The sequence below is a fragment of the Homarus americanus genome, unplaced genomic scaffold (genome assembly GCF_018991925.1).
Source record: "Homarus americanus isolate GMGI-L3 unplaced genomic scaffold, GMGI_Hamer_2.0 scaffold52512, whole genome shotgun sequence".
Classification (NCBI taxonomy): Eukaryota; Metazoa; Arthropoda; class Malacostraca; order Decapoda; family Nephropidae; genus Homarus; species Homarus americanus.
In genome coordinates this window covers 15,458,975-15,474,914 of record NW_024735442.1, presented here as the reverse complement: position 1 = coordinate 15,474,914, position 15,940 = coordinate 15,458,975, and the positions used below count along the sequence as shown (strand labels likewise).

The following is a 15,940-nucleotide window of genomic DNA, read 5'->3' as shown; positions in this document are numbered from 1 at the left end:
AGTTTGAATTTTCCTTAATATTATATGCAGTGCAGTACAGTATACTGTATAGCTAATGGAAATGCAGTTAGAACACTGGATGTGATTGATAAGACAATCTATGTTGCTCTTGATTAGGACCACCCTGCTCTAAGGCAGAAAATGCTTTATAAAAATCCAGTAAATATTATTGATATGTTTATGGTACTTTACATGTGACTGTATTAAAAGGATGAAAAATAAGTATTTAATGCAGGTATCAGCTTCAAGAGAGGACAGCTGGCAGACACTGTGGAGCCTCCGTCATGGGACTGATCCACTGTGGCATTATGCGAAAGTTACCACTGATCAAGATGATTCATTCAGGGTGAGTTTTTTACTAATATATACTATTGCAGATTATATTAAATGACTTTTGAAATTTAGAATGATAATATGTAAATTCCAAGAAAACAAGAGTGGCCAAGATTGATCATGGGCTGCATTAATTAGCTGGAAACAGAACTCCAGATTATTTTAAGGATTTCTGCTGTGAGTTTAATAAAGAGCTTTAATATAATGTGTTTTACTCAACTATGTTTTACTGCATAAGGAAAGTTTATTTACATTAAAATCTCCCTTAGAATGTTTGCTTTATGTATTACCGCATACCTGTACAGTATATCAAACTTATAAAATTTTGCTCTTAATATAAAAAAATATACCCTTCAGCTCTCTTGGTGTCAATGGGAAATTTAATTTATACATAAACTCACAAGCCTAAGAAAACAGTTTTTTTTCATTGGGAGGGCAGAGACCTAAGCAGAAAAGATTTCATAGAGAAAGATATGAAAGACAACGAACTCGTAGAATAGGACACATGGGATAGAATGGTATAGAGAAGGAGGAAGAGGCTCTTGTTTACCAACCTTAAGGGAAGCAAAAAATGTGGTGATATAAGAAAAGTGAGATGTTTTGAAAAGTTAACCAATTATGTATCATCACTTTTACCATGATAGAAGGAATTTAATTCTAGAAAGTGTTGTTAATGTTCTTTGTATTTTTTTTAATGCCTCATTCTATTTTGTTTAGAAGAATCCAGTAAAATCTTTCAAATCTCATTATCACAATTATTATTTGCAGATTGTTATCACTGGTGTCCTGGACCATGACCAGAATTCTTACATTGCTCTTGATGAGCTGATCTTTGATCAGCTTTTCAAATGTAGTTATGACTATATAGTCCCTAAATTCGCTGACCCTACTACTCTAGGTAAGTACAGTACTGAGATTAGTGTATCAGTCTTTAGATTATAGTTTAAATACTATAAATTTTCTAAAAAATATTGAATACAAGATAGGAATTAGAAAATGGGCGATAGGAATATAATTGAAATAAAGTGTCATGGAGTGTAAGTTGTTATATCTACCATAAGTGGATGTAGTGTTGTTAGCTGAGTCTGGCGATACTTTAGGGAGAAGGTTAATATATTTTCATTAAGCTTGTGAGAGAAAAATTTTGGAGGCATATGTTAGTAGGAATCAAGTTATGATGTTTGAAATGGAAGATCAGCCTCATTGCATCATGGAAGAAGAATTCTTGTAACTATTGTGTTAATTTAGATATTTGAGACCATTGTATAACAAAGGCAGAAATTGAAAAGTAGAAATTCTTACTCTACTGTTATAGGGAATTCAAAGAACACAGCATAGAACTTAATTTTATTTATAAATGAAAAAAGTTTGAGTTCAGTTGTACAAAGAGACCGAATGAATGAATGTACAGCTGCTCAGTTGTTTGAGGACTATGAGAAATTAATACTTTAGGGCAGTAAAGATTGACGATGTTGGATATACTGTGGATTTTGGAGGATTGATAGGGTAAGTAATGAAGATCTAAATTTTTTTCAGTTGTAATGTGTTATTAGCACATGTAAAATATAGGGGAGATGAAAATTTAGTAAAGAATGTAAGTCTCTTTTTGACTAATGGTAAAAAGTAAACATAGTTGATGAGCACCTGTCTCATACGTATAAGATAAATACTTTCTTAATGAGTTACAGTACTTGATATACCATAAGTACAGTAAATGAAACTGACTATAGTACTGTACATTGATAAAGTGTAATGTTATGTTTACATCTTAGCAGCTCTTCAAAAGTAAATAAGAATTAATAAGAAATATTTGTAAAAATCGGCAGTCCATATATAAACATTTGTGATGAAGAATTGGAGGAACTGTAAGAAAACATTCATATCATTCACAAATATAAAGATAAACAAAACGAGGATATTCATGTGGTACAGGTATCCCTGATATGTTAACAAGGTTGTCTTTTAAAACACTAACTTAGGAACTTAATTCTAATGGGAAAATTGAGTTACTTTCTGTGTTGGCTTAAATTATCCCTACTCCCCCCTCCCACCTCTTTTTCTCTCTCAATATTTTTGTCTTACAGATATGCTTTTTTATACATTTATAAATAATCTATAACAAAAAGTAACAATAAGTTGCACAAAACATAAATAATTAATCTTTCTTATTAAAACAGCTCAAAGTGCTCACCATATTCTGATGGCTGGCAATTTACTGGTACAGTATCAACAAGTGGGAGATTTAAAAGAGCATCCATTGTCTTTTGAGAATTTTTCCTTAACTGACACAAAATAGGTTAAATTAAAAATATCTCCCTAACTTAAGAATTACAAAGATACAGATAACTAACTATTGGGGGACACCTGTTCATGTTATTTGTCTGTTAGTTGTAGTTAATATAGGTATTTTGTTATGTGTTCCGACTTGGAACATCATAATCATTGAGATATCTTTGTGTCAGGAGTTGTATCATGGTAGTAAGTCACTGACATTTGTCTTTAAGTGGCAGTACCAGTTCCTTTAAGCATAATACTGTACAACAGTTTGCAACCTAAATTAGCTTCTGCCTTATACTTGAAAGGATTTAAAATAATCACTCCAATGCAGAAAATTTTAAATTTGCATTTTAATAAGATATCTGTACTGTATATTGTAATGCAGGTGTAATATAAAAATTTTACTTTGTGTTTTACTCCTATTCTCAACTTCCAACAGCTACGGAGGATATAGCTTGTGGCTTTGAGACTGACACATGCAAATGGAAGGCATCAGAGCAATTTCAAGTGGGAATAGAAGATGGAATCCACTCAGACAGAGGCGGAGGGAACTACCTTTATGTATCCATTAACCAGTCCACCCACATTTACCATGTTGTTTCCCTTCAGTCCAGACGTCTAGCAGAAAACCCACATGGTTCACATGATTATTGTTTCCATTTCTGGTAAGTGAAAAGATTTTTTTTATTTTGCTAATGCTATGATGTGGTTAACAAATAAAAAAGTGAAAGGGTAAGTGTCATAACAGAGAACAGACTGATGGACCAACTGCCCAAATGGCTGTTAAGCCAACAAGTGGTGAAAATAATGAATTAAAATATGAGGGGAGTACTTGTCCCAATTATTTGCATACATAAGACTAGTCCAGATAAATCATAAACAATAATGAATCACTGGAGTATTACAATTTCAGGAAAAGGTATTCACTTATTTATTACTAGCATTATTATTGTAGTTTGGAGATTTGCTGTTGCAAAAAAGAAAAACAGGAATGAAATGTGATTAAAAGGCACATAGATGACAGTGTGTTGTAATAGACACATGGAATGTGTGTTGAATAAGTGTTATGATACCATGGTATACTGTACACGGCATTTGCTAGGGGAACGCAATGTAGCATCTAGCATAAATTATTTTAAACCATTGGTTTAGTTTGACCAATATTAATTTCAAAATCAATGTGAAAAGAGCCGGGTTTTTTTCTGAAAATTAGGCAATAATATTTTATTAAGACAACTAAATATAAATAGAGATAATCACTGAACTTATAATTTTTTCTTCATAATTTTTTGTTTTCAAGTAAATGGGATTTCACAATTACTTGAACTATTTAAGTGCACAGTTCTTATATCCCTCTACATCTAATAAGACATGAACAAAAGTCTATAGATATATAGATGGGTCATATCTAACATGCTTTTATGTATTGTTCAAAGCTCACTTTTCATGAATAAGCATATTTAGAGAATTGCAGTAAGTCCTCGCTTAACATCGTGGTTCTGCTCCTGAAAACCGCGACGTTAACGGAATCAATTTTCCCCATAAGAAATAGATAAAATACGGGAGTTACATTCCCCAGCCTCCCTTTGCCCCATAAAATACATTACAAATAGTGTACATAAATTCAATGGAATTTTTGTAGAAAATATTAAATGTTATACATCCAAAAATATAAATAAACTAAATCATTTTGTATTGTACTCACTGATGGGCGGAGGTGGAGTGAGTGTGTGGTGGCTAGTGGAGAGGTGGAGGGTGGCGAGTCACTGAGACCCGGAGGGTGGCTCCTCCTCTCGCTCTGACTGGGGTTCCCTCTCGGCTGCTGTTCACTCCTCCTCACTTGCAGGCTGTTGTGAAGATGCTGCTTCTGCCCTCCGACGACGAAAAAAAGAATCCAGCGTTGACTGCTCAGTGCTCCTCTTCTTTTTTTCCTTGCAGATCTCATTATAACAATAAAAAGTTTCCTCCATGTTGCGTACAATCTTTGAGCTACGTTCTCCAGTCATCTTAATATTGTGGAAGTTATAATGATGCTTAAACATTGAAACCATCCTCGGCTGGCCGTAAAGTTGTCAATCTTCGAGCCTTTACCCTCTTATGGCCTTTTAGTCGTGATACAAGGATAACCATAAGGCTCACAGGGGCATTGGGTTGATTCTGGTCCTCCATCCACAAAGTCAGCATCTTCTCAATCACAGAACTTCGAGCACAACTTGTCTTTGTTGCACTCATAGAAGTACCACTTCCACCACTGGCCTTAATCTTCTCAGTGCTGGTCCAGATAGTACGCACTGTTGTGGGGATTAGACCTAGCGCAGCACCAATGTCCACCGCACATTCACCTTCTCAAAACGGTTTCAAACCTCCATTTTCATAGCAGGGCTAATGGTCTTGCATTACTTCTTCACAACACTAGTATCACTAGCAGTTGATGGGCACTTGGAAGCCATTTCGAATGGTTACAGTACAGTATTTAGAGCAAAAGCACTTAAACTTGCACGAACGCTGTGGAAGCCTAACAAAGACTGGGAACGCTTGGGGACGCTGTGACGCTCCACGAGAGAGTGTAGCACGCCAAGATGAGAGAAGGTGATGCGCCGTACAAAATAGTCCGTGCCGACATTATACCGAATCAGCGGGACGTTGTCCGAATCATGGGTATCTAAAGAGTAGCGACGTTATAACGAAACAACCTTGTCGGGGGCAACGTTAAACAAGGACTTACTGTACAGTAAAGTACAGTATTTAAGCAAGCACAAATGTTTGAAGAAATAAAAAAGCTGATTAACAAACAGAAGGTTGACTACTTTTTCATTCCCACATATAAAAAAAAGCTAATGTAATGAGTGTAACCTAACTTTAATCTGTTATACCCTTACAGGTACTATATGTTTGGCATAAGCTCCCCATTTTTGTCAGTAAAGCAAATTACGCTCATGAACCAGTGGGGTAATTTGTCAACCACCGATATCTTATGGAACAAAGAGACGGGCATCATAGACCTGTGGCATGATGTCAGGGTAGAATTTTATACATCTAAGGGTGACTATCAGGTACAGTACACTGATTGAATTTGTTGATTTATACAGGGGTAGTGTAATACATCATTTGACTGTGGTTCTACACATTTACTAATGATTAAGAGGGTTGGAAAACCCAACATGAGTTAACTAAATGGATATGATTTAAACCATGGTTTAAATCCGCTAACCATGCTGTAAACAGAAGAGTTATCTAACAAGTGAAAAATTCCCTGCAAGTTACCTCTTTATGTTCACCTTTCATCATAAACATGACTTAATAACCAATCACTTTGCTACTTCCCTCACAGTGAATGGATCTGTCTTACATCCTCAGTTTTCATATCCAATATGAAGTGAAAGTAGTAGAAATATATTTTATTTTGCATACTTGAGTACCACATGTATGACAATTTGTTAATTTTTATAAAAAAATGAACCGAAGTCATCTTAATCATAATTATAAGGCTTAAGCTCTCTTTGCAGCTTCAGATTGAAGTAATAGTGTACCCTGAAGCAAAAGGAACAGTTGGCTTTGATGATTTAGAAGCTGAGGTTGGCTCATGCAAGACCTCCAGAATAGATTGTGACTTTGAAGTGGATAACTGTGAGTGGATAGGTGAACCAAGCAGTGGACTAAATTGGACCAGAGTTTTGGCAGAAGAAGGAGCAGAAGCAATGGGTTATGATCACACCACTAACACTCAGACAGGTGAGATTCAAAATTAATGGGTATTGCAAAAATAAAGATTTTTAGTCAAACTCATCACTTACAAGATTTTAAACTATTGTGGCAACTTCCTTCACCAGTTCCATCAATTTGGAGTGATGGAACAATCTTTTCTAGGTAGTAGAGTATTGCTAATTTTCAGCTGGTAAAATGTGTGAATATAATAGTGATAAAAGAAGCCATGTAGTGCAAATTTGCTAGCCATCTTGTCTACGATATATGCATGACAAAAAATAAATTCCCTTAAATCACTTCCCTTAGGTGTAACAATGATTATTTTATCTTGTGAAAGATTTCTTTTTTACAGAAAATTGACTAACCATTATAACATTATGACATGAATTATTATTTCACTATTCTGGGGTGATTTTTGAGCCATAATAACAGCACACAAACCAGACTCATATTTCTGTGCCATATCAAAGATTATGTGACAAACATACCACATTAAACATATTGCACCTTATGGTAATGCATTTTTATTGATAGTTGACCTGGAACTCTGTATTGATGACTACCTTAAATTTTTCAGGACACTACATGTACCCAGAGCCAGGTAAATGGATACCCGAAGGCTTGTCTGGCTTATTAATTGGACCACAGTTAACAGCAAATGGTGGTGATCAGTGTCTTAGTTTTTGGTACAGCATTGAAGGTGAGTTTTTATTTTTAATTTGTTTTAAATATTCTGTTCTGCAAAAAATTTTTGTACCAAAAATTATTTATACAGAACCAACACTTTGTAGAACTCCTTACTTCTAACCACAATCAGTTCAAATCATTCTTCTTCAAATGTCTTCAGTTGCAAAGGGATGCCTTGGTGAATAGACTTGATGAGTCTGATCTTTCCCTGCATTTTCTATTTGCTAATAAAAATTTAACTTTTGTATTATGTGCACATTGCACATATCCAAAATATATCTTGTATATTTTGCTTCTGTACTCTTCTGATATTTCTTTGCCTTACTTTGTTAATATATTTAGAACACCATTTCCTCTACATTTTTATTATGAGATTTACAAAGCAGGATTTTCTTATCATACTAAACCTATTTAAATTTTCTTCTCTACTGACAGGCCAGAGCTCGCTTGCGGTATTAACAATTGATGAAAACAATACCCGAACAGAGTTGTGGAACCAGTCTGGAGGTTTTTGTTATGGCTGGGTACTTGGTCGAGCTGATGTCAATATGAGTAAACCCTTAAAGGTCAGTTATAAGTATTGTATATGTTAATTGATTTTTTGATGGTTATTACAGACTTTGTTTACTTAAAATGAAAGGATAAAAGGTACAATTTCCTTGCAGTACAATATATGTTTGAAGTGGATGTGATAATAAGTAATGGATTTTAATTGGCTTTGAGCATATTAAGATAGAAAGGAAGTAGTCGCTTGATGACATTTGGGGGGAGTCCTGACAGCAAATAGAAAAGGAAAACTAATGATAATGTGAATATGGCATAAGATGTAGTTAGATGCTTCTTTTTACCTGTAATTAGGGTTCTCATGATCAAAGAAATTTTGGAATACTGTAAACAAAAAACTTATAATGGAAAGGCTAGGGAAGTGGTTGAAATTAAAAACTTTTTGTGAATTTCATGATATTTGCTGAGGATGCTTTTTGGCAGATTATTAGTGTTGTTTTGAAATATAAAGTTTTCTCTATCAACAGTTGGCCTTCAGAGCTGACTACAAAGTGCAGGATGTTAATGATGTGGTCTTGGATGATATCACCGTTGTCCCTGATCACTGTCCAAGCAGCTCTTTATCGTGTGATTTTGATGATAGTCTTTGCACTTGGACTAATGTGCTATTGAGCAAACAACCCTGGTTAGTTGGACGAGGCTTTACCGAAGATCCCAGTGTTGTGTCTGGTCCTTTTGAAGACCACACAACTCAAGATGGACTCTATGCTTATGTTGACTTCACTACTTATGGTCTCCCAGGTATAATCTGTGTCCCTCACTGTTTTTACACTAACAGGAACTTTTTCATGTTGAATGTTTTTAATGGTTCATATTCATTACCATCTGAAATTTATGTAATTAAGTACAGTAAAGTTGGTTGGTGTTTTAAGGAAAGAATAGAAACTTAACATTCAATAAAGTGTTACTAATTTGAATGCAACATAAAAAACTGTGATATATATTGAAAGGTATTGTAGTTTATATAATATGTCCTTTTTAATAATAAAAGAACCAGAAATATCATAGTGGATGGAAATTTTCAGGTGAAGTTTCTCGATTGAAGAGTGAAGAAATGCCACCACAAGCAGTTGCGTGTCTAAGTTTCTGGTATGTCAAGTATGGAGAGAGCAGCAGATCGGGAGTACTGACAGTCAAGTGGGTAAGTATGAAAGATATTTCTCTTCTTGGCTACTAATTTTCTGTTGCCAAATATATGCTCATTAATGTTGTATTTTATTTCATTATGTATTTAATTAATCTTTTAAGGTAATTAAGTAATAGAAGCTGGGATCAACCACAGCAAGATGTTTGTCTCTCTCTAACCCTCCCCCTCCCCTCCCTTCTGCTCATCACCACAAACCCAGGTACTGGTGCCATAACAAAAGTAGTCTAGTGGCCTTGGGGCGACCCATTATGACTAACTTCAAGGACACCCTTCCAAGTGCAGTATGGCACTAAAGCTGACTGCAATTTTATGTGCTTTATGGTTGAACATCCCCTCAGAGTGTTACCCCTAATTAAGCACATCATAATTGATGAACTTTGTATTATTTAACTCAGAATAGGCCAAATCTCTTCTGTTGGTATTGAATGGCTTAAGATTAACTAGTGCTCTAACACAGCAAGGAAGGGGTGCAATGCTAGGTGAATGAATAAGATTACAGATCTTTGTGTAGAAACAGTGAGGGCTCTTTTTAATCAGATCCATAAGTAATTGGTGAGTAAATGGCCCTTGCTTCAGCATTACATTGTAAAGCTTCAAACCTTTACCCTAAAGACGATGTTTATAATGAGCAAACAATTGAAAACACTGAAAAATCAAGATTTACTTTCCCCGCCTTGTTAAGTTGCATTCTACCTGCTGCATCCCAGTCTGCCTCCCGTACATTAAAAGTAGTGTACAGAATTAATTAATGATAGATACAAGACACAGTTCAATGTAATAAATATGTTAGGCTTGTACCACAAATGTAAAAATGTAGGACTGAACAAGAGATATATTAACCTACACTAAGCTGCTAGCTTTGCCATTCATTCACACTTGATTCTACTAATAAAATAATTTACTTTTACTTTTCATAGTTGAAGTTCTATAGAGAGAGGTATGGTGAAACATTGCACAAACAATAAAAAAATAAGCAAATGAATATGAAAGTGGGTCTTATAGGCACACTGTATTTACAGTAGACAAGGTAAAGTATGTAGTGACCCAGCAGGAACAGCCAATTTGGTGATTCTTTCTCAAAACATGCTGTATCATTTTCTTTGGCAACAGTGACATTGAAAATTCTATAAAATTTGTAGATTTATCCATATCATGAATTTATGAGATATTGGTAAAAAATTTCGCATTTTCTGGCAATTTAAAAATGAGGAAACATTTTCTTTCTTTTCTTTTTTTATTGGGGGGGGGGGGGCAACACTAGCAACTGTCTTTTTATTACAAATATTGCATTAAGAAAAGTAACTCTCTTTACAATATTCTAACTCTAGTCTAGACTTAATATCTATCAGCAGAAATAAAGCACCAGTTACATACTTTTGGTTTGCTCATGTAGATCGGGAAGCTTTTGCTGTGTGAGTGATCACTCAACAGAAACATAGTGTTGTCATGTAATAAGCAATAATTGACCTCAAAATTTCCCCTAAAATATCTGATGTATTGGAAAAACATTATTGAATCACAAACAGGAACAAACTTTCTACAGGTATTTTTTCTTCATATTTCAGGCAGCATTGCAAGATAATGGAGACCAACCAGTAGCGCTTCTGACCTTGGACAACAATGTTAATGTCAGACAGTGGACTCGGAGTGTGGTAAGAAGTATTCATTGTAGAGTGGAGTCACCAAATGTAGTATTATAAGTATGAATGAAATTGATGACTTCAACATACGGTACTTTACTTAGTGGTTTCGTATAAAACTTGGTCATCAATGTGGTGATGATTAAGGTGTCTCTCCTTTTACTTTATATACAAGTTGAGTTTATGGGTGAGTAATGATTCAGTGTTTATTGCTCTCTATACTTTAGAAAACAACTTCCTAGTCTCATTTCCATCCTTTCTTAAAGTTCTGGCTTCCATTATTCTATGCCATGTATGTGTGAGTAAGGGAAAGAGAAGTTGAATGATTACCGTACAGATGAGTAGGTAGTTGGCAGCTATCAAACAGGGAGGTACTACCGCCTGGGAAGATATTGGAAGCATAATGTGTTGTCTAATGGTAGACCCTGCTGCTATATGGCATCACAAAAATTGTGACTAATCCCAGGTTGCTGATCTGTCTTTCTGCCACATTTATACACAATTGCAGGGCCTCAATTGTCCTTCTTACTATTGACAACACAAAAAATATAAACATACTCACTCTTGATCTGCTCTATTCGTTCTATTTTATTCTCCTATGTCAGTTGACAAAAATATTTAAGCGGGACCTTCTCGGATGGGTCCCACTGGTCGGGAAGGGCCACCTGATCATCATCAAACTACTGGGGACTCTACTGACGCCACTGCGGTTGCAGGGGGATCGGCTTTTGTCACACTTCATTTTTCCAACATTCGTGGCCTGAGATCCAATTTTGCTTCTGTGGAGCACCATCTATTAACCTCTTCCCCCGACCTCTTACTACTTTCCGAACCTCAACTGACCAAAGCAGCTTCACCCAAACCTTTTCAAGTCTCCTACTACAACCTTTATACCTCTTTCCGTTCTAAGGGAGGTGTGCGCCTACTGCAACACACGTACACCTATAGCTCGACTCACAGATCTTGAATATTCCCTTTATGATGTCATCTGGCTCAAAATATCTCTGCCAACTGGTAGATGGGGTGGAATCAAAGGCATTTCGTCTTATTAACTCTCCTTCGTTGACAATCTTTCTTCTGTTTCTCTTCGCCGCAATGTTGCTTCACTCTCTCTCTTTTACAGGTACTTTAATGGGCAATGTTCAGTGGATTTGGCATCCTGTGTACCGCCGGCAAGGTCGTGGGCTCGTAACACACGTCTTGCCTGCGGTGCCAACCATTTCTCTGTGGATGTCGGTCACACTACAATAGCCTGTTATAGTACATCTTTCTTTCCTCACACTGCCAAGCTGTGGAATTCTCTGCCTCCTTCTGTGTTTCCACACCCATACAATCTGTCTCACTTTAAAAACCTGGTTTTTCAGCATCTTCGTGGTGTAGATTAATATAACCTTTTCCTTTTCTATTTTTTATTTCTTTTTATTCCTATTTTTTTGCCCCCTAGGCCCCGATGTGGGTCAATGACCTATGCCTGGGTGGGTTATTCCCCGTAAAAAAAAAAAAAAATCTAGCTATTATGTATCTCTTGCCTCAGTAAGGTTTATTCATATTATTCAGCAATATTACCAGTAAGTTCTGACTAAAAATGTCTTGAGTAATTGTTCCTTGTTATTTTCAGTTAAATGTCACCAGCCCAAAAGAAAGATACTTTATTTTGTTTGATGCCCAGAGAGTAACACCAGACCAATTTATTGCCATTGATGATGTGAACCTTTTACCTGAGGATTGTGCTGCCATACCCACAACCACAGCATCTCCTTCACAGCTGGGTAAGAGCTGTAGTGTATGTTGGTAATAACTATAATAGTATGTACTAGTAATAGTTGTCTGTGTTAGTATGCACTGGTGACAGCCGACTATGTGTTACAGTAGTATACACTAGTGACAGCACGACAAAATGAACAGTTATGGCCAGACTCTTAGTCAGTTGCTTAGGTTTGGAAAGTGATCGGGTTGACCTCTTGTACAGCAAACTACATTTTATATATTTTCACTTCCAAATTAAATTTATATACACTTGAGTACAGCATCTGTAGTCTGAAATGTTTAGGACCAAGAAGCCTTTGAAATGTAGGTAATTTTGGAAATTGGATAAATGTGCTCCTAGAACCCTTTTACAGTACTGTATATTTAATGAAATTCATCGATTTTTCTTTAGACAAAGTGTAGCCTGTGATTATTCACTGGTACAGGATGTGCATTTTAATGCAACAAAAAATGGCAGTATTGTATACAGTATGAACAGTAAGATAGAAAAATATGCATTAAGCAAAGTTATAAACAAGTAAATTGCATTGCATTGACAGTTGCATGATATGATGCACTTGGATCATCTACTTGAGTAAACAATGGGACTGCCAGCTGCTCATTGTTTTTAGCCTCTAATTTTGTCACTGGTTTTGCTATTGCACTAGTTTCATCTTCACTTAACTTACTTTCAGTACATAGATACATTTTGTAGCAAGACAAAAGTATTTCCCCTACAAATATTGTACTCAAAGTGATTTAATTACAAATGTCCAGTGAGTGGTAACCACGTGAACACTGTCCATTATTGATGAGACTTTTTCCCAAGCTGCGGGACACGCTGCACAATCAGTTAGGTCATCTGACGAGATGTAGAAGGCATTTTAAATTTGAAAATACATTGGAAAATTTATTTCCAGAAGTTTGTTTTTTTACACCCGATACTCATCTGCATTCAGTATAGCTTAAAAACTAGTCCATAAAGTTTTGTATCAGTAATCATATATTTCTCTTATTTCAGTCATATGTGATTTTGAGGCTGATGACCTGTGTGGTTTTGCTCAGAGACAAGATGACAATTTTGACTGGACCCATGGAACTGGCAAGGACAATGAACTTCTTCCTAATGATCACACTACAGGCAATATATCTGGTAATGATTTCACTATGTTTGTATTATAGATACTTTTTAAATTTTATTGAGTATGATAAATCTCTTTATGCTTAGGCACCTGCTTTAGACTAAATATAAATCTTAGCCCTAAGAATAAGCCCAAGTATTTTATCATATCGTTTTTTATTAGCAATGATGAAAAAGCAGTTACAGTATCCTTCTTTGTAGATGGAGACCTAAGATTTGTCATGCAAATTAGTGATCCAGTTTTAATATATTTTTATATGTAAGATTATTACATCCAGGGCACTACATGTATGTAGACCCAACACACCGTGGCATTGGAGCTAGTGCCAGCCTGGCTGCCCCTGCTGTCTACGATTTACCTGAAGCTTGTGTGGCTCTCACATACTTCACAACTGGCAAAGCTGGCACATTAAAGGTTTATCTTCACACACAAGAGGATCAACAAGCTATCTTACTTGGAAACTTCTCTGCTCCATTTAATACATGGATTGGTGTAAGGTAAACTCAAAAACAATTTTAGAATAAAATGGAATAGTTATTGTGAACTATTTAGTCATAACATAAATTATGAGTGCATGGATATTTACAATATTTGTTATACACATTGCATTTTTATTATATTTCATTATTCACTTGATATTATGCATTACTGTATATTAATGTTCTACGGCACATTACAGCACACACAATTCTGCACCAATTGGAAAATTATGTTTTATCAAATAAGGGAACTTAATTTGGTAAAAGATAGTTGGATTAAGAGAACTGAGGTATAACTTATTTGCTCTGTTTATCTTATGGCATCCAAAACAAGTATTCTATAGCTCCAGGGTCCTATATCTGAGAACCTGGGTCTAATTTTGTTTTGGTTTTCACATATTTTAGTTATTATTACCTAAGCTCAGTCTAACCTAATACAGGCCCTGAGCCAGATCACAAATCTGAATGATGTAATTTTTTACTTGTACTACTGCTTCCTGCCACTTGAATAAACAAATTTACAGTAACAATTATTTCACTTTGGTATTAACCAATACTTTATGTTTGGGTAATGTTTGAGTTAGCTTTTCACTATCCTATATTATCAATGTAGAGTTTGGTCAAGTATCTTTATCCATTCTCGAAGGAACCTATAATTATGTGTGTTCATACTCACATACAGTAAGGTTCATTAAAAAGAAATTAATTTTTGGGGGATCTTTTTGGATTTTTGACCTTGTTTAGGGAAGGTACGTAGCCTGTTAATAAGGGTAACTCCATTCTTCCCAGTAATCTTGTCCAGGATCTAGAAAGAGGAACTTAGATGTACCACTAACCAGATGATCAGAAAGATAAAGAAATTTGTATCTTTTTCAGGATGCCAGTGCTTGTTACAGGGGTCTGGCAAATAGAGCTTAAAGTTACAGTTGAGCCTAACAGTGGATTTATCGGGATTGATGATTATATTATGAGTCCTGGAGCTTGCCCTGACCCAGTGTCATGTGACTTTGAAGATGGTACTTGCTTATGGCAAAATGTAGAGAAAAGTAAATGGAGCTATGGTAAGTATTTTAAGCAATAACTATTAAAGAACCATTGCTGAAATATTTTTGTTAAATATACTGTAATAGGAAAGTTTAATTTTTTGTACTGTGTATGCAAGTTGATGATATTAGGAAGTGTGCTGGGAGTATTTCTACTTCTTGTGTCCACCCTTTCCTGCAGTCCTATTTGCAGTATCCAACTCCTTTCTTTAGGATTTTGTAATTTTGCATATAAAAAGAATCCTGTTATGCACAGTCTTTTTGACATACTGTACTTTTTGTTGACTATGTAACAAATTTTTAGCACTGAAGTGACAGCCAAAAGAAATTATGGAAACTACTGCCTTGTAGAGTGAAACAGGAAATTATATTAAGAAAATTTGTCTAGGAGGATAGTAGTGTATGAGTGATAGAGACTATACACAGTGAGAAAATAGATGAAGCAAGACTAGTCAGAGTGGGGATCTGATCATAGAAAAGCATTTGAGAACCTTGCCATTCTTCTGTTAAAGCCCAGTAGTATCTACACTGAGGTTGTAAAGCAGACTTAAAAAGATACATGCTGTACAGTAAACATTTCATAGTATGCTGGTATTCCCTGTCCATGTGTTGGAATAAATGAAGGATTGTCAGTGAATAGATAACTTATAAAAATATATTTAACTTTACAAATACTACCTTAGCCTTTTTTTTTTCTTTTCTTTTTTTAAAAATTTCATGTGAAGGACCCTTGTGATTTTTTTTTTTTTTTTTTTGGGGGGGGGGGGGCAGGACACCGTGAATTCATTTTAATAAGACATAATTGCTGGAGAAAATGAGAAAATTATATCGAGTACCTGTACATTTTAATGGAGTGACATGTCTTTATGAAGGCTACAGTTTCTTGTGATGATCAGAAATATTTGGAAAAAATTGGTAGTCTTTTGCTATGACTGTTCTGCTTTATTCTTTTCTGCAAAATAAGTTAAAGTGTGACCCAGATGGCACAGTTGAAGAAATAAAATTTGAGCTTTTATGCTCCCAAGTATGTGTGCTGGAAGTATAGTAAGTTACGCTTGTTCATTCATACTTAATTCCATCCAACATAAATTCATGAGATAGCTTATGCAAAAGCCTCCTGTTCTGAACAAAGACATTGTGTAAGCCTTGCTATTTACATTTTTAATTTCCCTGATTT

At 35.4% G+C, this 15,940-nt stretch overlaps 1 protein-coding gene across 1 annotated transcript in view; it reads left to right on the top strand.

Moving 5' to 3' along the window:
* LOC121871065 (MAM and LDL-receptor class A domain-containing protein 2-like) overlaps positions 1-15,940 on the top strand; it is a 116,067-nt gene that overhangs the window by 20,120 nt on the left and 80,007 nt on the right. Inside the window, exons 18-31 of the mRNA XM_042373175.1 lie at positions 236-346; positions 1,102-1,231; positions 3,050-3,275; positions 5,492-5,663; positions 6,117-6,342; positions 6,893-7,015; positions 7,438-7,568; positions 8,034-8,307; positions 8,592-8,707; positions 10,279-10,365; positions 11,972-12,122; positions 13,121-13,252; positions 13,519-13,738; positions 14,597-14,781. Of these exons, the coding sequence (XP_042229109.1) occupies positions 236-346; positions 1,102-1,231; positions 3,050-3,275; positions 5,492-5,663; positions 6,117-6,342; positions 6,893-7,015; positions 7,438-7,568; positions 8,034-8,307; positions 8,592-8,707; positions 10,279-10,365; positions 11,972-12,122; positions 13,121-13,252; positions 13,519-13,738; positions 14,597-14,781 (2,284 nt within the window). The remainder of the gene's footprint in view (positions 1-235; positions 347-1,101; positions 1,232-3,049; positions 3,276-5,491; positions 5,664-6,116; positions 6,343-6,892; positions 7,016-7,437; positions 7,569-8,033; positions 8,308-8,591; positions 8,708-10,278; positions 10,366-11,971; positions 12,123-13,120; positions 13,253-13,518; positions 13,739-14,596; positions 14,782-15,940) is intronic.